The sequence below is a fragment of the Pseudophryne corroboree genome, chromosome 6 (genome assembly GCF_028390025.1).
Source record: "Pseudophryne corroboree isolate aPseCor3 chromosome 6, aPseCor3.hap2, whole genome shotgun sequence".
Classification (NCBI taxonomy): Eukaryota; Metazoa; Chordata; class Amphibia; order Anura; family Myobatrachidae; genus Pseudophryne; species Pseudophryne corroboree.
The window spans coordinates 283,755,980-283,777,678 of NC_086449.1; the positions used below are offsets into that span (position 1 = coordinate 283,755,980).

The 21,699-nt window shown below is 47.8% G+C and overlaps 1 protein-coding gene across 2 annotated transcripts in view; it reads left to right on the forward strand.

Moving 5' to 3' along the window:
• Positions 1-21,699, forward strand: part of MAPK6 (mitogen-activated protein kinase 6) — a 158,050-nt gene that overhangs the window by 120,489 nt on the left and 15,862 nt on the right. Inside the window, exons 1-2 of one of the 2 annotated variants that reach the window (XM_063926093.1) lie at positions 718-941; positions 9,573-10,802. In XM_063926093.1, coding sequence (XP_063782163.1) covers positions 10,248-10,802 — 555 coding nt within the window. In that variant the 5' untranslated portion in view covers positions 718-941; positions 9,573-10,247. Of the gene's footprint in view, positions 1-717; positions 942-9,572; positions 10,803-21,699 lie in introns of those variants that run through there. The other variant, XM_063926094.1, reaches the window with a different exon arrangement.

Consider the following 21,699-nt stretch of genomic DNA (forward strand, 5'->3'; position numbering starts at 1 on the left):
ATCCTGAGAGCCAGGTTAACTACATCCCCTCCAGTCTATGGTAGACATTATGGGCCTTTTTCAGTCCCTGACTCAGACGGGCAAAAATAATCACAAACAACCGATTTTCAGCCATCTGCGTATGCTATCATAATGCGATCGCATCACAGTTGACAGGCAACGGGTGTCCGGGGGCAGCGTTGCGGCATTGTGGGGGAGTGTCACGGGAAATGCAGGCGTGTCATGGCCGGTTTCGGGGCCGACCAATGATGTTGCTTGCGTTTCATGCGATTGGAAGCATGGCGGCGGTGCCCCTGCTTATGCAGTTATGCTGCACAGGCAGGGGTCAACCTCTTTTTGAATTGCGATGGCATCACGGGGAGGCACCACACACGCTGGGTGGCCTTGCCCTGTGGGATTTTGGTGGTTGCATATTTTGCTAAAATTATTAAGAGGGAAGAGCAGGAGCAGAGCATTCTGTCCCTCCTGGAGAGGGTCATGTTGGGAGATATGTACCAATATAAAAAAAAGCCCAAAAACAAGCAGCAAAAGAAATAATAAGCCCAAAAACAAGCAACCATCAAAAAAAATAAAGCAACTTGAAAAAAAGAAAAAAGCCCAATTCCGCTTGTTATAAGCTGAATTGGCAACTATGGTACAGCAGCCGGCAGGCTCTGTGTGTGTGCGACAGTGTGAATGACGACGCCGGGCATTATTTGGTTGCCCGTTTTGAATTCTCCCGCCCGGGTGACGTGGCGGCTGCAGGGGCGTCCCGGATGACGCAGTGGGCGGCAGTGTATCGGTGTCTGCAGGTCTCCTCCCCCCACAGTCAGTCCGAGTACATGGCGACTGCGGCAAACAACGAGCGACAAGAAGCAGCAGCGGGGCTAGAGGTAGCGCTGAGCGGGGAGCAGAGTCACTGGGGCCGCCGATCACATCTCCATATGAACCAGACAAGAGCTGTGAGTATCCGGTGCTCCCCCCGGCTCCCCGTGCCGGCGTCTCCATTGTGTGAGGAACAATGTCTCCGGCAGCCTAACAATGGGGGCACCCCGGTCGCCCAGGCTGCGTGTACGCCGGGGACCCGTGTGGGGCTGGAGCCGCTCTGCCGTGCCGGTGCTGCCGCCGGGCTTGTGAGGCGCCCTGTATGCCCGCTGCCCGGGTTGTACGCCGCCGTGTACCCCGTAGTACTACAGTACTCGGCGCTGTCTGTGTGAGAGCAGCTGTGACACGGGACGGCGGCGCCGGCTAAATACCGGCTCTGTCGGGGGTTACAGACACGGCGTAGCGGGCATGGTGAATCGAGATCCCCGGCGTACAGTGTGCGGCTGACGTGGTGCTGCCGGCCCAGCAGCTGGCTGTCCTGGGAAATGCAGCCGGGGAGGGGTCTATGCCGGCATGCCGCTCACCCAATGGCGGCCCAGCAGCAGCAGCCCTGTCACCTATAGGGCCCTGTGCGTGCGGCCTCTGGGGCTGCATCCCGGAGTGGGAGGGTGGATGGGGCAGTGGAAGTGGCCTCCGGAGTCGCAGCGTGGTCGCCGCTTGGGGCTGAGCGCAGTGTCCCTGGCTAGTGGCTACAGATGTGCTCTGTAGCCTCCCGCTGTTGCTGCTTTTGTGGCACTACAAGTCCCAGCATGATCGCTGCTCTGTGCAGCTGCCCAGCAGCTAGGGCGGCGCTGTAGCCCTGCTGTGTGTATAGGTAGCTGTGTGGGACAATGGAAGGGGGAGGGTTTTCCCCGGAATCCCCTGTAGGGTGCCCGGAACTAGCGCGTCACTGCCAGGTGTGTGTGTGTGCCGGGCAGGGTGAGTCAGTGCATCGCCTGTGTGTGCGGGGAGTGAGTCAGGTGGCGGCGGCTGAGTGCTAGCGGTGTGACGGCATTGCTCAACGTGCCCCTTTGTGTTAGTAATTGCTACAGTGGGTTAGTCAGTTCTTCCAGCCTGCTCGCTGCTCTCCATAATCTCTTATTAATGGTGAAATGAAACTTTACCTGTGACCCTTCTCACATTCTGTATATTACATTTGTGCTGATTATTGAATGTATGTGAGATGGATCCTCGGATATTGTATAACATGATGAAGATAGCGTGAAAGTGATGTTCCGAATAGGACATGTTGGTTTAAAGAGGACATTTGCATGTTTTTCTGATTTAAGGTTACAAATCCTGAAAGTTGCTATGGATTTAGGTAAATACTATTCTAATAAGGAGAGGTGCTATGGAGTGCTAACAATATAGTGTACGTTCTCTTTAGGCATAAGCTTATATCAGGGTGGACGCACTCCAGTAAACCGTGATGCTGGTGTAACGCTGGGAAGTCATTTCTGGTCAATAAAAAAAAGTCAGCTGATTCCTAGATGGGCCTGAATTCTAGATTTTGTTTGTTCTCCTGTTGGTCTATATAGTCTGTATGGGAGTCCAGATTGTATAAAAAGGTTGAGTATGATCATATTTCACTTCTGTATTGGAAAGTGCTTTGCACCTTTAGTGCATACTTGCCTACCTGACCCTCTCCATGAGGGAGAAAATGCTCTGTTCCTGGACTTTCCTGGTAATGTATGATTGCCATCACCTGTGGTGAAACACCTTTCTTATCAATTGCCATCACCTGTGGTGAGCTAGTTAATCATACATTACCAGGAAAGTCCAGGAACAGAGCGTTTTCTCCCTCATGGAGAGGGTCAGATAGGCAAGTATGCTTTAGTGTTCACTACGTAAATGACATACAAAAGTGAGATAGCTGCATAAAGCTTTGGGAAACCCATCCAACCTGTACATATATGCATAAGAATCCCTGATTTCTATGCTTTAAGTATTTAACAACTTAATCCTTTGCTTTCATGGTGGATCACCACAGTACAATTTGCCTAGCCTTGGGGGATGATTACATTTTTCACAGTGGCTGCAAAGTGCCTCCTGGACCAGTGAGGTGAAGGCACTTCCCAACCATAACATTGAACATTTCTTCTTCACACCCCAGAGAGGCACATGGGCAAGAATATAAATAATCATATGATTTTTGTTCATCTTAAAAAGTCTCTTCATGTTCATAGTCAGTTGTAGAAGGGCTGTAAGTGAATATGGCAATTTATTGGACATATGCCTACACCTCATGACACCCTTGATTATTTTTCTTTGAGTTTAGTAAATAATCCAGGTTCCTAGGAACACTTCTCTGGAGGTTCTTGTACTGCCGATGGGTCTCTATTTCCTTCAGTTGGCAAGAGGGTGTGTGTTTTTGTTGTTTTTTTGTCTGTATATTAGAGTCCATTAGTTCTTTCTTTTGGGCAGGTTGTAGAACATAGAAAATAGTGTAGCAAACAGTACAGTCTGTGTCAGTCAGAATTTACAGGAGCTGCATACTGTATATGCATTCGTGTCTACACCTGTCCCACAACACCATGTCACCAATGTCGCTACTTGTGTAATTGTGTTCAAATTGAAGGGTATGTGCAATGGTTATGGGTGTCTGGTGTAGAGAAATGACATAATGGGATTATGTAATCTGTTCTGATTCTGAATTTAAGGCGTACGTTCAGTGAGTTTGTAACAATTGCAACTTTAAAGTTCGTGTCAAACTCGCGGAAAAACATGGCAGTTCTGTAAACTTGGAACCTATTACATAAACCCTGTAATCTAGAATATGCAGCAAAATGTACTAGTTAGGTACACTCTGCTAAACAGAATATAAATATAAAAATTTAATAGACTTCCCCTCTTTAGAGCCATGTTAATAAAAAATAAAATAATTATCTTATAATAGTTTGTAGAAAGATTAACTTGAGGCTGTGATAGTATATTATAGGTAATGCAAATATTTGAGTTGTGCTGTTTCACCATTCCTCACTGTATTTGCCTTTTTTGTATTTTGTGCAAGTCATCAAGTGTATAATTAGAGCTGGGAGATTAGAGTCCAATTCAATCTCTGTGGTGCAAGGAACACTTTTTTTAATTTTTTTAACACTATTCACTATTGGTGAAATGGATAATTTTGTGGCTAAATGTGGAATGCAGCAAATTATTTTTCTCCTGTATTCCATAGTAGTTTATGCCTTTTTAATGCTTTTTGTCAGTAGACTGAGTCGGAATCTATTATTATTACTATTATTATTTATTATTATTATTATTATTTCTCTGACGTCCTAAGTGGATGCTGGGACTCCGTAAGGACCATGGGGATTAGCGGCTCTGCAGGAGACTGGGCACAACTAAAGAAAGCTTTAAGACTACCTGGTGTGCACTGGCTCCTCCCACTAAGACCCTCCTCCAGACCTCAGTTAGATTCTTGTGCCCGGCTGAGCTGGATGCACACTAGGGGCTCTCCTGAGCTCCTAGAAAGAAAGTATATTTTAGGTTTTTTATTTTACAGTGAGATCTGCTGGCAACAGACTCACTGCAGCGAGGGACTAAGGGGAGAAGAAGCGAACCTACCTAACTGGTGGTAGCTTGGGCTTCTTAGGCTACTGGACACCATTAGCTCCAGAGGGATCGACCGCATGGAACCGGCCATTGAGGTTCGGTCCCGGAGCCGCGCCGCCGGCCCCCTTACAGAGCCAGAAGCAAGAAGTGTTCCGGAAAATCGGCGGCAGAAGACTTCAGTCTTCACCAAGGTAGCGCACAGCACTGCAGCTGTGCGCCATTGTTCCTCATGCACACCTCACACTCCGGTCACTGATGGGTGCAGGGCGCTGGGGGGGGGGGGGGCCTGAGCAGCAATATAAACACCTTGCCTGGCAAAACCATCACAGTATATAGCCCCAGAGGCTATATATGCGCTCTGGTGTGTGCTGGCATACTCTCTCTCTGTCTCCCCAAAGGACTTTGTGGGGTCCTGTCCTCAGTCAGAGCATTCCCTGTGTGTGTGCTGTGTGTCGGTACGGTTGTGTCGACATGTGGGATGAGGAAGGTTACGTGGAGGTGGAGCAGAGGCCGATAAATGGGATGTCGCCCCTGTGGGGCCGACACCAGAGTGGATGGATAGGTGGAAGGTATTAACCGACAATGTCAACTCCTTACATAGAGGGCTGGATGACGTAAAACAGCTGTGGGACAGCCGGCTTCTCAGCCCGCGCCTGCCCAGGTGTCTCAAAGGCCATCGGGCTCAAAAAAGCGCCCGTTACCTCAGATGGCAGACACAGATGTCGACACGGAGTCTGACTCCAGTGTCGACGAGGTTGAGACATATACACAATCCACTAGGAACATCCGTTACATGATCTCGGCAATGAAAAATGTGTTACGCATTTCTGACATGAACCCAAGTACCACATAAAGGGTTTTATTTTTGGGGAGAAAAAGCAGCCAGTGTTTTGTTCCCCCATCAGATGAATGAATGAAGTGTGTAAAGTAGCGTGGGTTCACCCAATAAGAAACTGGTAATTTCTAAAAAGTTACTGATGGCGTACCCTTTCCCGCCAGAGGATAGGTCGCGTTGGGAGATATCCCTTAGGGTGGATAAGGCGCTCACACGTTTGTCAAAAAAGGTGGCACTGCCGTCTTAGGATACGGCCACCTTGAAGGAGCCTGCTGATAATAAGCAGGAGGCTATCCTGAAGTCTGTATATACACACTCAGGTTATATACTGAGACCTGTAATTGCCTCAGCATAAATAGTGCTGCTGCAGCGTGGTCTGATATCCAGTCAGATAATATTAATACTCTAAGACAGGGATAATAGTTTGCTAACATAGAGCATATTAAAGACGTCGTCTTAGATATAAAGGATGCACAGAGGGATATTTGCCGGCTGGCATCCAGAATTAATGCAATGTCCATTCTGCCAGGAGGGTTTTCGAAACCCGGCAGTGGACAGGTGATGCTGCCTATAAAAGGCACATGGAGATTCTGCCTTATAAGGGTAGGAATTGTTTGGGGATGGTCTCCTCACAGCCTGAGAAAGCACTGTATTTTCAGGTACAGTCCTTTCGGCTTCAGAAAAGCAAGCGGGTCAAGGGCGCTTCCTTTCTGCACAGAGACAAGGGAAGAAGGAAAAAGCTGCACCAGCAGCCAGTTCCCAGGATCAAAAATCTTCCCCCGCTTCCTCTGAGTCCACCGCATGACGTTGGGGCTCCACAGGTGGAGACAGGTGCGGTAGGGGCGCGTCTCGGGAACTTCAGGGACCAGTGGGCTTGCCCCACAGGTGGATCCCTAGGTTCTGCAATTAGTATCACAAGGATAACAGGCTGGAGTTCGAGGCGACTCCCCCTCGCCGTTACCTCACATCAGCCTTGCCTGCTGCCCTCGGAGAAAGGTAGTACTGGCGGCAATTCACAAACTGTACTTCCAGCAGGTGAAATCAAGGTACCCCTCCTTCAACAAGGCCGGGGTTACTATTCCAAAATGTTGTGGTACCGAAACCAGACGGTTCGGTGAGACCCATTCTAAATTTGAAAGCCTTGAACACTTATATACGAAGGTTCAAGTTCAAAATGGAATCGCTCAGGGCGATTATTGCAAGCCTTGAGAATTTCATGGCATCACTGGACATCAAGGATGCTTACCTGCATGTCCCTATTTACCCTCTTCACCAGGAGTACCTCAAAATTGTGGTACAGGATTGTCATTACCAATTCCAGACGTTGCCGTTGGTCTGTCCCCGGCACAGAGGTATTTACCAAGGTAATGGCCGAAATAATTATCCCGTACTTGGACGATCTCCTTATAAAGGCGAGGTCCAGGGAGCAGTTGTTCGGCGGAGTAGCACTATCTCGGGAAGTGCTACAACAGCACGGCTGGATTCTGAATATTCCAAAGTCGCAGCTGGTTCCTACGACACGTCTACTGTTCCTGGGTATGGTTCTGGACACAGAACGGGATAAAAAGGGTTTCTCCCAGAGGAGAAGTCCAAGGAGTTGTCGTCTCTAGACAGAGACCTCCTAATACGTATACAGGTGTCCGTGCATCAATGCACGCGAGCCCTGGGAAGGATGGTAGCTTCTTACGAAGAAATTCCATTTGCCAGGTCCCATGCAAGGATTTTCCAGTGGGATCTGTTGGACAAGTGGTCCGGGTCGCATCTTCAGATGCATCGGTGGATAACCCTGTCTCCAAGGGCCAGGGTGTCGCTGTTGTGGTGGCTGCAGAGTGCTCATCTTCTAGGGGGCCGCAGATTCGGCATACAGGACTGGGTCCTGGTGACCACGGATGCCAGCCTTCAAGGCTGGGGGGCAGTCACACAGGGAAGAAACTTCCAAGGCCTATGGAAAAGTCAGGAGACTTCCCTACACATAAATGTTCTGGAACTATGGGCCATTTACAATGCCCTAAGTCAGGCTAGACCCCTGCTTCAACACCGGCCGGTGCTGATCCAGTCAGACAACATCACGGCGGTCGCTCATGTAAACCGACAGGGCGGCACAAGAAGCAGGATGGCGATGGCAGAAGCCACAAGGATTCTCCGATGGGCGGAAAATCATGTGTTAGCACTGTCAGCAGTGTTCATTCCCGGAGTGGACAACTGAGAAGCAGACTTTCTCAGAAGACACGACCTCCACCCGGGAGAGTGGGGACTTCATCCAGAAGTTTTCCAAATGATTGTACACCGTTGGGAAAGGCCACAGGTGGACATGATGGCGTCCCGCCTCAACAAAAAGCTACAAAGATATTGCGCCAGGTCAAGGGACCCTCAGGCGATAGCTGTGGACGCTCTGGTAACACCGTGGGTGTACCAGTCGGTGTATGTGTTCCCTTCTCTGCCTCTCTTACCCAGGGTAATGAGAATAATGAGAGGAGTAAGAACTATACTCATTGTTCCGGGTTGGCCAAGAAGAGCTTGGTAACCAGAACTCCAAGAAATGATCTCAGAGGACCCATGGCCTCTGCCGCTCAGACAGGACCTGCTGCAGCAGGGGGCCTGTCTGTTCCAAGACGTACCGCGGCTGCGTTTGACGGCATGGCGGTTGAACGCCGGATCCTGAAGGAAAAGGGCATTCCGGAGGAAGTTATCCCTACGCTATTTAAAGCTAGGAAAGAAGTGAACGCAAACCATTATCACCGCATATAGTGGAAATATGTTGCGTGCTGTGAGGCCAGGAAGTCCCAAAGGAGAAATTTCAGCTAGGTCGATTTCTGCACTTCCTACAGTCAGAGGTGACTATGGGCCTAAAATTGGGTTCCATTAAGGTCCAGATTTCGGCTTTATCGATTTTCTTCCAAAATAGAACTGGCTTCACTGCCTGAAGTTCGGACCTTTGTTAAGGGAGTGCTGCATAGTCAGCCCCCGTTTGTGCCTCAAGTGGCACCGTGGGATCTCAACGTGGTGTTGGATTTCCTGAAGTCGCATTGGGTTGAGCCACTTAAATCCGTGGAGCTACAATACCTCACGTGGAAAGTGGTCATGCTGTGGGCCGTGGCGTCGGCCAGGCGTGTATCAGAATTGGCGGCTTTGTCATACAAAAGCCCTTATCTGTATTTTATATGGATAAGGCGGAATTGAGGACTCGTTCCCAATTCCTTCCTAAGGTGGTATCCGTTTTTCATGTGAACCAACCTATTGTGGTGCCTGCGGCTACTTGGGACTTGGAGGATTCCAAGTTACTGGACGTAGTCAGGGCCCTGAAAAGTATGTTTCCAGGACGGCTGGAGTCAGGAAAACTGACTCGCTATTTATCCTGTATGCACCCAACAAGCTGGGTGCCCCTGCTTCTAAGCAGACTATTGCTCGCTGGATCTGTAGCACGATTCAACTTGCACATGCTGCGGCTGGACTGCTGCACCCTAAATCTGTAAAAGCCCATTCCACGAGGAAAGTGGGCTCTTCTTGGGCGGCTGCCCGAGGGGTCTCGGCTTTACAGCTTTGCCGAGCTGTTACTTGGTCGGGTTCAAACATTTTTGCAACAGTCTACAAATTTGATACCCTGGCTGAGGAGGACCTAGAGTTTGCTCATTCGGTGCTGCAGGGTCATCCGCACTCTCCCGCCCGTTTGGGAGCTTTGGTATAATCCCCATGGTCCTTACGGAGTCCCAGCATCCACTTAGGATGTCAGAGAAAATAAGATTTTACTCACCGGTAAATCTATTTCTCGTAGTCCGTAGTGGATGCTGGGCGCCCATCCCAAGTGCGGATTGTCTGCAATACTTGTTTATAGTTATTGCCTAACTAAAGGGTTATTGTATGAGCCATCTGTTGAGAGGCTCAGTTCTATTTCATACTGTTAACTGGGTATAGTATCACGAGTTATACGGTGTGATTGGTGTGGCTGGTATGAGTCTTACCCGGGATTCAAAATCCTTCCTATTTGTGTTAGCTCTTCCGGGCACAGTATCCTAACTGAGGTCTGGAGGAGGGTCTTGGTGGGAGGAGCCAGTGCACACCAGGTAGTCCTAAAGCTTTCTTTAGTTGTGCCCAGTCTCCTGCGGAGCCGCTAATCCCCATGGTCCTTATGGAGTCCCAGCATCCACTACGGACTACGAGAAATAGATTTACCGGTGAGTAAAATCTTATTTATTATTATTATTTTATTTATTATTATTATAATATACATCTTATTTATTTAATAAATATATATATATATATATCTCTATCATATCTCAATGAGACTCTTGGTGACCCAAATCCTTTGTAACACTGACTTACATTTACTTTGATTTTTCTCCAGGTTTTCTGAGAATAAGATGGATGGCAGCTTTGATTGTGATTGTGGTGAGCTGGAGCCACCTGATCATTAACAGAAGAACTGTTCTGTAATTTAAGATCTGCCACAAGTTCCTCTTCGGATGCACTGTATGCAAAAAAAAACATCGGAATAACATTTTTAGTGCTTACCAGCACCGTAGAATGCCGCTGCTCAGGACCAGTTCAACACTGAATGTATCTGCACTGTGAGGAGGAGGATGATGATAATAGAAGCCTTTTTCTTTCATATTTATTCACGTTTTTGTTTAATGTTAATTTGTTTTTCACACTAGTGGTGGGTGCGTAGTATGTCATTTCATTCCGTTTCACTTCCATTGAGTGTTTTTGTCGATGTTTGTGGGAATGCTGCATCTCTTGTGAACTATGAATTCTGTCATTTATATACAGCCAAAGCTAAGCTTTAGTATTGTTGCTTGTGGGTTACACCAGGCCTGGCAGGCTGACTTGCAATGAAAATTGGAACAAACCATTCTAAAGAAGAGGTTTTCTTAGCTTTTTATTTTTATTATTTTGTTTTTCTATTTTGTTATTTTTTCTGTTTGTTTGGTATATTAAACCTTTTCTTTAGATACCAGCAGTGGTTTGTCAAATACTTAGGAAAAGTGAATTTCTGCAGGAAGGAAGTAAAGTAGCCAATATGGCAGAGAAGTTTGAAAGTCTTATGAACATTCATGGATTTGATTTGGGCTCTCGATATATGGACTTAAAACCCCTGGGCTATGGTGGCAATGGCTTAGTTTTTTCTGCTGTTGATAATGACTGTGATAAGCGAGTGGCTGTGAAGAAAATTGTCTTGACAGATCCTCAGAGCGTCAAACATGCTTTGCGGGAGATCAAAATTATCCGGAGACTTGATCATGAAAACATTGTAAAAGTTTTTGAGATTCTCAGCCCTAATGGACAATACTTAACAGATGATGTGGGTTCACTAACTGAGCTGAACTCTGTTTACATTGTTCAAGAGTATATGGAGACCGATCTAGCCAAGCTTCTAGAGCAGGGCCCACTACGTGAGGAGCACGCCAGGCTTTTCATGTACCAGCTGCTACGTGGGCTTAAATATATCCACTCGGCCAATGTGCTGCATAGAGATCTCAAGCCAGCAAACCTGTTCATAAATACCGAAGATTTGGTAGTAAGGATTGGAGATTTTGGTCTTGCTCGTATTATGGATCCCCATTATTCTCATAAGGTGAGTACAGTGCTTGTGATGTGACTTGAAAATATCCACTGCTAATATTTTTCAATATTTTGTTCTTTGCTTTGCAGTGTACCATTTACTTTATTGTGTGTTCTTTACAAGAACATATATCAGGAATTTATAATTTTTGACATGTTAACCATTATATGGAGTATGATACTGGCCTTGTTTGATAGTTGCAAGTTTGGTTAATATTGGTAACTTAAATTCCAGTCTCTTAAAGGCTTATACAGGCAAGCTATGACTGGAATGCAGTGGCCGGGAATAGCTGGTGACATAGGCAAGTTAGAGATGTATTGGTCTTAGCAATTCGCTACGCACATGGACAGGACATTGATAGAAATGTTGGCAGTGAGAGAAATAGCCCTTAAGATGCTCCAGTGATCCTCAAATTAGAGTGTACAGTCAATGGGGGGAATTCAAATGTTTGAAACATCGGTTGGGTGTCTGTCTGTTTTTTCCTGTCTATTAGCAAAAAACAGACACCCAACTGACTTTTCAAACATTGGAATCCCCCCCCCCCCCCCTCCCCCTCCCCCATTGTGTCCTAAATCTAAGACATTGGGGGGAATTCAAATGTGTGAAAAGTTGGTTGCGTGTCTGTTTTGTTCCTGTCTATTAGATAGGGAAAAAAAACAGACACCCAACTGACTTTTCAAACAATTGAATATCCCCCAGTGTCTGGACAATGATCACATGCGGCAAGAGCACTTGTCTTAGTCAAATTGCGTATTAGTCAGTATAGACATCTAAACATTCCCAATAAGACGTTGATGAATATTTGCAGTCATTTTGTATGTAAGCATTCTGCAGTTTGTTTTCTCTGACGTCCTAGTGGATGCTGGGGACTCCGTAAGGACCATGGGGAATAGACGGGCTCCGCAGGAGACTGGGCACTCTATAAGAAAGATTTGGTACTATCTGGTGTGCACTGGCTCCTCCCTCTATGCCCCTCCTCCAGACCTCAGTTAGATTTCTGTGCCCGGCTGAGCTGGATGCACACTAGGGGCTCTCCTGAGCTCCTAGAAAGAAAGTATATGTTAGGTTTTTTATTTTACAGTGAGACCTGCTGGCAACAGGCTCACTGCAACGAGGGACTAAGGGAAGAAGAAGCGAACCTACCTGCTTGCAGCTAGCTTGGGCTTCTTAGGCTACTGGACACCATTAGCTCCAGAGGGATCGACCGCAGGACCCGTCCTTGGTGTTCGTTCCCGGAGCCGCGCCGCCGTCCCCCTTACAGAGCTAGAAGCATGAAGATGGTCCGGAAAATCGGCGGCAGAAGACTTCAGTCTTCACCAAGGTAGCGCACAGCACTGCAGCTGTGCGCCATTGCTCCTCATACACACTTCACACTCCGGTCACTGAGGGTGCAGGGCGCTGGGGGAGGGGCGCCCTGAGCAGCAATAAAAACACCTTGGCTGGCAAAATAACCACAATATATAGCCCCAGAGGCTATATATGTGGTAATTACCCCTGCCAGAATCCAGAAAAAAGCGGGAGAAAAAGGGGCGGAGCCATCTCCCTCAGCACACTGGCGCCATTTCTCCCTCACAGTTCCGCTGGAAGGAAGCTCCCTGACTCTCCCCTGCAGTCTACACTACAGAAAGGGTAAAAAAGAGAGGGGGGGGGGGGGGGGGGGGCACTAAATTTAGGCGCAGTATAACTTATAGCAGCTATAAGGGGACATAATTCAGTTAGTCCCTGCATTATATAGCGCTCTGGTGTGTGCTGGCATACTCTCTCTGTCTCCCCAAAGGGCTTTTGTGGGGTCCTGTCTCCTTTAAGAGCATTCCCTGTGTGTGTGCGGTGTGTCGGTACGGCTGTGTCGACATGTTTGATGAGGAGGCTTATGTGGAGGCGGAGCAGATGCCTATAAATGTGATGTCACCCCCTGCGGGGCAGACACCGGAGTGGATGGACTTTTGGAAGGAATTACGTGCAAGTGTCGACTCCTTACATAAAAAATTTGACGACATGCCAAATGCGGGACAGCCGGCTTCTCAGCTCGTGCCTGCCCAGACAATTCAAAGGCCATCAGGGGCTCTGAAACGCCCACTACCTCAGATGGCAGACACAGATGTCGACACGGATACTGATACCAGTGTCGACGACGAGTCAAATTTAATGTCCACTAGGGCCATTCGTTGCATGATTGAGGCAATGAAAGAGAAGTTACACATTTCTGATATAAACACAGGTACCTCAAAAAAGGGTATTATGTTTGGGGAGAAAAAACTACCAATAGTTTTTTCCCCATCTGAAGAATTAAATGAAGTGTGTGAAGAAGCGTGGGCTTTCCCCGATAAAAAAAATTGGTGATTTCAAAAAAATTACTAATGGCGTTCCCTTTCTCGCCAGAGGATAGGTCACGTTGGGAAACTCCCCCTAGGGTGGATAAAGCGCTCACACGTTTGTCTAAAAAGGTGGCACTACCGTCTCCGGATACGGCTGCCCTAAAGGAACCTGCTGATAGAAAGCAGGAGGCTATCCTAAAGTCTATATATACACACACTGGTGTTATACTGAGACCAGCTATTGCTTCAGCGTGGATGTGCAGTGCTGCTGCTGCTTGGTCAGATTCCCTGTCGGAAAATATTGACACCCTAGACAGGGACACTATATTGCTAACCGTAGAGCATATAAAAGACTCAGTCTTATACATGAGACATGCACAGAGGGAGATCTGCCGGCTGGCATCTAGAATAAGTGCATTGTCCATTTCTGCTAGGAGAGGCTTATGGACTCGGCAGTGGACAGGGGATGCAGATTCTAAAAGGCACATGGAAGTATTGCCTTATAAGGGTGAGGAGTTATTCGGGGATGGTCTCTCAGACCTTGTTTCCACAGCAACAGCTGGGAAGTCAGCATTTTTGCCCCATGTCCCCTCACAGCCTAAGAAAGCGCCGTATTATCAGGTACAGTCCTTTCGACCCCAGAAAAACAGGCGGGGAAAAGGCGGGTCCTTTCTGTCTAGAGGCAGAGGAAGGGGGAAAAAAGCTGCAACACACAGCAGGTTCCCAGGAACAAAAGTCCTCCCCCGCTACTTCCAAATCCGCCGCATAACGGTGGGGCTCCACAGGCGGAGCCAGGTACGGTGGGGGGCCGCCTCAAAACTTTCAGCGATCAGTGGGTTCGCTCACGGGTGGATCTCTGGATCCTTCAAGTAGTATCTCAGGGGTACAAGCTGGAATTCGAGGCGCCTCCCCCCCGCCGTTTCCTCAAATCGGCCTTACCGACAACTCCCTCGGGCAGGGAGGCTGTGCTAGAGGCAATTCACAAGCTGTATTCCCAGCAGGTGATAGTCAAGGTACCCCTACTTCAACAAGGACGGGGTTACTATTCCACACTGTTTGTGGTACCGAAACCGGACGGTTCGGTGAGACCCATTTTAAATTTGAAATCCTTGAACACATACATAAAAAAATTCAAGTTCAAGATGGAATCGCACAGGGCGGTTATTGCAAGCCTGGAGGAGGGGGATTACATGGTATCCCTGGACATCAAGGATGCTTACCTACATGTCCCCATTTACCATCCTCACCAGGAGTACCTCAGATTTGTGGTACAGGATTGCCATTACCAATTCCAGACACTACCGTTTGGACTGTCCACGGCACCGAGGGTGTTTACCAAGGTAATGGCAGAAATGATGATACTCCTTCGAAAAAAGGGAGTTTTAATTATCCCGTACTTGGACGATCTCCTAACAAAGGCGAGGTCCAGGGAGCAGTTACTGGTCGGAGTAGCACTATCTCGGGAAGTGCTACAACAGCATGGCTGGATTCTAAACATTCCAAAGTCACAACTGGTTCCTTCCACACGCTTACTGTTCCTGGGGATGATTCTGGACACAGAACAGAAAAAAGTTTCTCCCGCAGGAGAAAGCCAAGGAGCTGTCATCTCTAGTCAGAGACCTCCTGAAACCAAAACGGGTATCGGTGCATCACTGCACACGAGTCCTGGGAAAAATGGTGGTTTCATACGAAGCAATTCCATTCGGCAGGTTCCATGCAAGGACCTTCCAGTGGGACCTCTTGGACAAGTGGTCGGGATCGCATCTTCAGATGCATCAACTGATAACCCTGTCTCCAAGGACCAGGGTGTCTCTACTGTGGTGGCTGCAGAGTGCTCATCTTCTAGAGGGCCGCAGATTCGGCATACAGGACTGGGTCCTGGTGACCACGGATGCCAGCCTTCGAGGCTGGGGCGCAGTCACACAGGGAAGAAATTTCCAGGGACTTTGGTCAAGTCAGGAGTCGTCCCTACACATAAATATTCTGGAACTGAGGGCCATTTACAATGCCCTAAGTCAGGCAAGGCCCCTGCTTCAAAACCAGCCGGTTCTGATCCAATCAGACAACATCACGGCAGTCGCCCATGTAAACCGACAGGGCGGCACAAGAAGCAGGATGGCGATGGCAGAAGCCACAAGGATTCTCCGATGGGCGGAAAATCACGTACTAGCACTGTCAGCAGTGTTCATTCCGGGAGTGGACAACTGGGAAGCGGACTTCCTCAGCAGACACGACCTACACGCGGGAGAGTGGGGACTTCATCCAGAAGTCTTCCTACTGTTGGTAAACCGTTGGGAAAGGCCACAGGTGGACATGATGGCGTCCCGCCTCAACAAAAATCTAAAGAGATATTGCGCCAGGTCAAGGGACCCTCAGGCGATAGCTGTGGACGCTGTAGTGACACCGTGGGTGTACCAGTCGGTTTATGTGTTCCCTCCTCTGCCTCTCATACCAAAGGTACTGAGAATAATAAGAAGGCGAGGAGTAAGAACGATACTCGTGGTTCCGGATTGGCCAAGAAGAGCTTGGTACCCAGAACTTCAAGAAATGATATCGGAGGACCCATGGCCTCTACCGCTCAGACAGGATCTGCTACAGCAGGGGCCCTGTCTGTTCCAAGACTTACCGCGGCTGCGTTTGACGGCATGGCGGTTGAATTCCAGATCCTAAAGGAAAAGGGCATTCCGGAGGAAGTCATTCCTACGCTGATAAAAGCCAGGAAAGAAGTAACCGCAAACCATTATCACCATATTTGGCGAAAATATGTTGCGGGGTGTGAGGCCAGGAAGGCCCCTACAGAGGAATTTCAGCTGGGTCGTTTTCTGCACTTCCTACAGTCGGGAGTGACTATGGGCCTAAAATTGGGTTCCATTAAGGTCCAGATTTCGGCTCTGTCGATTTTTCTTCCAGAAAGAACTGGCTTCACTGCCTGAAGTTCAGACTTTTGTAAAGGGAGTGCTTCATATTCAGCCCCCTTTTGTGCCTCCTGTGGCACCTTGGGATCTCAATGTGGTGTTGAGTTTCCTAAAATCACATTGGTTTGAGCCACTTAAAACTGTGGATCTGAAATATCTCACGTGGAAAGTGGTCATGTTATTGGCCTTGGCTTCGGCCAGGTGTGTGTCAGAATTGGCGGCTTTGTCATGTAAAAGCCCTTATCTGATTTTCCATATGGATAGGGCAGAATTGAGGACTCGTCCCCAGTTTCTCCCTAAGGTGGTATCAGCTTTTCACTTGAACCAACCTATTGTAGTGCCTGCGGCTACTAGGGACTTGGAGGATTCCAAGTTACTGGACGTAGTCAGGGCCTTGAAAATTTATGTTTCCAGGACGGCTGGAGTCAGGAAAACTGACTCGCTTTTTATCCTGTATGCACCCAACAAAATAGGTGCTCCTGCTTCTAAGCAGACTATTGCTCGCTGGATTTGTAGCACAATTCAGCTGGCACATTCTGCGTCTGGATTGCCGCATCCTAAATCAGTGAAAGCCCATTCCACGAGGAAGGTGGGCTCATCTTGGGCGGCTGCCCGAGGGGTCTCGGCTTTACAACTTTGCCGAGCTGCAACTTGGTCAGGGGCAAGCACGTTTGCTAAATTCTACAAATTTGATACCCTGGCTGAGGAGGACCTTGAGTTCTCTCATTCGGTGCTGCAGAGTCATCCGCACTCTCCCGCCCGTTTGGGAGCTTTGGTATAATCCCCATGGTCCTTACGGAGTCCCCAGCATCCACTAGGACGTCAGAGAAAATAAGAATTTACTCACCAGTAATTCTATTTCTCGTAGTCCGTAGTGGATGCTGGGCGCCCATCCCAAGTGCGGATTGTCTGCAATACTTGTATATAGTTATTGCCTAACTAAAGGGTTATTGTTGAGCCATCTGTTGAGAGGCTGTTATATTTCATACTGTTAACTGGATATAGTATCACGAGTTATACGGTGTGATTGGTGTGGCTGGTATGAGTCTTACCCGGGATTCAAAATCCTTCCTTATTGTGTCACCTCTTCCGGGCACAGTATCCTAACTGAGGTCTGGAGGAGGGGCATAGAGGGAGGAGCCAGTGCACACCAGATAGTACCAAATCTTTCTTATAGAGTGCCCAGTCTCCTGCGGAGCCCGTCTATTCCCCATGGTCCTTACGGAGTCCCCAGCATCCACTACGGACTACGAGAAATAGAATTACCGGTGAGTAAATTCTTATTTTTTTAAATTCATTAACTTTTTATTGAGATTTTAAATTTTGTAAAAATACATATACAGAACAAATTGAAAATGTTGTAGCATGTGCAGGTATTCGTGGCAGAATATAGAATATACATCAAAAAGCTGTAGATCAAGATGACACATGGCATACGATTCAGGATAAGTAGATTGACTCCCCACACCATAGTACGCAGAAGCCCACAGGCGCCATGTGGACCCACACAATTTATCCACAGAATACAATGGGGAGTATCTAGTCCCTACACATGTCACCGTGAAGACACATCATCGTTAAGTATAGTCCAATAGGATATAAAACGTCTGCCAAACAGCCACAAAAAAGAAAACAAAACCCACAAAAACAAACCACCCTTATAACCCCCCACCCTGTATAGCCTACTCCCAACTCAGGTATACTTGGATCCCTAAACCCCCATCCCCCTCTCTAACTACACTAACTAGCAAACCCCCCCCCCCCCCTACCCATTCGAAACTAGTAGGAGCAATAAACTAATGACCTTAAGCTAGGCTAAATCCGGCTCTCCCGCAGAAGAACATAACTTCCCTCCCGCGTAGCGTACTGAGCAGTATATAAATTTATACATAGCATAGATAGGAGGAGATTCAACCATATCAGAGACCCAACCTTCCCGCTACACACAAAACATCACTATAGCACAGTCGTGTGAAAAAATAAAATACAAGGAGATGGAAACCATCCCCACCAGCAAAGCTTAGCAGAAAATGGTGACACAGTGTTACATTAGTCCGGCTAAGGCTCAGCACCATGATAGGATAAATCGAAAAGTAAAAACCTGGTCCAGCACAGACAACAATCAGTAGGGGAATGTCCAGAGAATGCAAAAGTCAAATCCCCCGGACCTGGCGCGAACCAAAGAGATAGAGGATGGATTTTCGGAGAGGGCACCGTTGGCTCCATCCAGCCATAGTATGTCACGCTACACGGTGTCCACATAGCAGCAGGAGAGATAAAACCAATAACTGTAAAGGACACTGCATAGTTGAGGCAGTCAGAAGGTAGACAACAGAGGATATTAGGAGCAATTCCAACGGAGGATGACAGAAAATCCAAACGGGTTTTCGGCTGGACTACAAGAGAGTCAGGGCATACAGGGATTAGATCAGCATCCAGTACAATAGAATCCACAGTGTCGGAATAGGAGACAGCCGGAGAATATTTCGATGCAGGAAGCGCAGTGAAGGCAACCATGGAGCTGGGGGATACATCCACCATTTTAGTAAGCTGAATAACCAGTCTCTCTGTAGAGGCATAAATAGCCTGGAGTATGTGCCGCAAAGAGCCATCGTAAAGGCACGTAGACGCCAAGAAAGGAGAGTGGGCACAATAGACAAATCCGAGCACCAGCTGGGATGGCCACAAATGGTACAGACTGCAGGAATCTCAGGGCATCAGGTATAAACCTCCAGAGACAAAATGGCGGCAGCTGACACACCACCAAGTCACATCCAGTAGGGAACCCGGATAAAGTAGCCAGCTAGTAGCAGCAGACCCGCTAAACAGGAGCAAAGAAACAGGCAGCCGGCGTCACCCTCACCATCAGAATGTGCAGAGCAGGAGTAATATCCAGAGGGCCGTCAGAGGAGAAGTTAGCAGCAAAATGGCGGCCGTCGGCGTCGCACACCCCCGCAGGCACCGGGAGCGAGACAGACAGCAGAAGATGCACGGAGGATCCCCGTAGACACAGCCGAAGAATGGGAGATAGTAACAGGTGAGTATCGCACACCGCACTGCAGCCGCTGGAACCAGAAACGGAGGCAATGGGACTCTGTGCCGAGGCCGGCTGGCTGGCCGATCTCTAGGACGCACACGTGAAGATCCCGAGATTTCGACACTCCAAGGAGCTCCGCAGCAGCGGGAGAGGGTCCAGCAGAAACACAAGGTGTTTGGGGGGAGAAAATAGCTTCTAGCAGGATATTTTCAGGATATCAGCGGGAGAGCCGGAAAAATGCTGCCTGTCCCCAGCTACTCCAGGCTACGCCCCCAAGCATTCTGCAGTTTTTGGCTACTTGGGTCTCTAATTACCTAATTGCCTCAAAATTTGCATTGCACATGGTGCACTTTAAGTTGATGTCTGCTGATACTTGTTTTACTTTGATACAGGGTTTAGCAGGCTTTAAGATGCAAATAATAAAATATATATATATTCTACAATTTGTGCAGCGCTTTAGAAAAGATGAAGTCGTTCACATCAGGCCATGCCTAGGTGGAGCTAGCTGTGTGAGGCAGTCGTATTCGCCACAATGTCACTGTGCATGGCTAACATTCTTGAATATCTAATATAACCTATATATTGGTTCATAAAAAAAAAAAAAAAAAAAAAGCATTTCATATCGGACTATTGATTCATTTATATGGGTATTGTTTGTTTAATACACAGGTTCTCAAACTCGGTCCTCAGGATCCCACACAGTGCATGTTTTGCAGGTCTCCTCACAGAATTGAAGTAAAATAATTAGCTCCACCTGTGAACCTTTTAAAATGTGCTAGTGAGTAATGAATACACCTGTGCTCCTACTGGGTTACCTGCAAAACATGCACTGTGTGGGGTCCTGAGGACTGAGTTTGAGAACCTCTGGTTTAATGCAATAACTTAAACAGGTCTCCAACGTACATACTGTATTTAAGTATTATTTTTTTTTGTCTCATTGTACCTTTACCTTCCAGTACCAGGTGCCATACTAAAATAAATGGACATCTGTAAGCGCACAATTTCCATTAATTAAGTAAAAGCAAGGCATGAATATGTTTTAAACAAATGGGACTTTTGGGATTGATTCTGAGCAGTGTGCACATCCTGTTATGCATCATAATTACAGTATAACCTCTGCAGGGATTTGTGCTGCAATACAATTGTTGTGTAAAGACCTGGCTAATACTTTCTATCTCAGACAAATACTTATCCTTGCTTTTCTAACCGTCTCCAATTTTGTCCCATCTGACACCTATACAATTTGAATTGCTTATTAAAAATGTGAAATTTATGCAGGCACAGTTCTACAATACAGTGTTAACCACAGGAAACTTGTTTTGTTCCGATTACTGATTTGGCTGATCTGAACCTATTTGGCCACACAAGTCTCAGGCTGTTTTCCGCAAGCCAATTCAATGGTTCATAAGAGGGAACCCTTGTTATCACTGTAGTCAGTACCTTATAAGGGCTATGGGAGGTACTCGATATATCGACTGTCGGGATCCCGGCGCTCAGCATACCGGCGCCAGGATACTGACCACTATTTTCCCTCTTGGGATGTCCACGACACCACTGGGGGGAGAATAAATAGTGTAGCACGTCACCGTGCCTGCAGCATGGCAAGCCCATAAGGGGCTCTTTTGCGCTTGCCCCGCTACCGGCATTCCGGCTGTCGGAATCCAGATAGCTGGCCAGTCGTACTACACCCACGGCTATAACAGTTATAGGTAGACAGGGTTGTTGTTGTTTTTATCATGGATGATTAATAAATAACGTGCATCCTTACTAAAAAAAAAAAAAAAAAAAAAAACCTGAATCAGAACTGAGGCATTGTATCCTCCTTTCACTCCTCCTGGCTGAGGGTTCCTGTTGATTTTCAACAGCACACTGAAGGCAGGGGCAAGCTAATTGCTCCATAATGACAATAATTCTAAACCGCTTTGACACCTTTGTCACACATTTTCCAGTCCTCCTTGCATTCCCCATTCTGGCATGCGCATTGTGTTTATTTCTGCCCTTTAAATTACTAGCTACGTCTTCAATGGCACATATTCTATATAGTAAAGCAAGCAGACAACATCCAGCAAGGAATTAAATTTGCAGCGGAGACTGTAGCAAAGGTAGCTAGACTGTAGAGATGTAGGCGCTGTTTAGTTTCAGCAGTTAATCTGCAATAATATTATTATTAGGGGTCATTCCGAGTTGATTGTAGCTGTGCTAAATTTAGCACAGCTACGATCAGGCATTCAGACATGCGGGGGGACGCCCAGCGTGTCAGTGCCGTCCTTCTTCCTCCCCCCCCCCCCCCCCCCCCACCCTTCCCACAGAAGTGCAAAAGCATCGCACGGCGGTGATGCTTTTGCATTTGAGGGGTAACTCCCGGCCAGCGCAGCTCCTGCGGCAGGCCGGGAGAACCTCTTCGCTGCCCCTGGTCGCAGTGGCAGCATGTGATGTCACGCGGCCCGCACAGTCCGGCCATGCCTGCGTTGGCCGGACTGCGCCCCCTAAACGGCGCCGTGCCGCCCGCCTCTGCCTGTCAATCAGGTGGCTAGGGAACAACGGCCTTCTGCCGTCCAGCATGCGCCGGTGCACTGTGGCGCATGCGCAGCTTCCGACTCGATCGCTGCACTGCAAAAAAACTGCAGCAATCGGGACAGAAT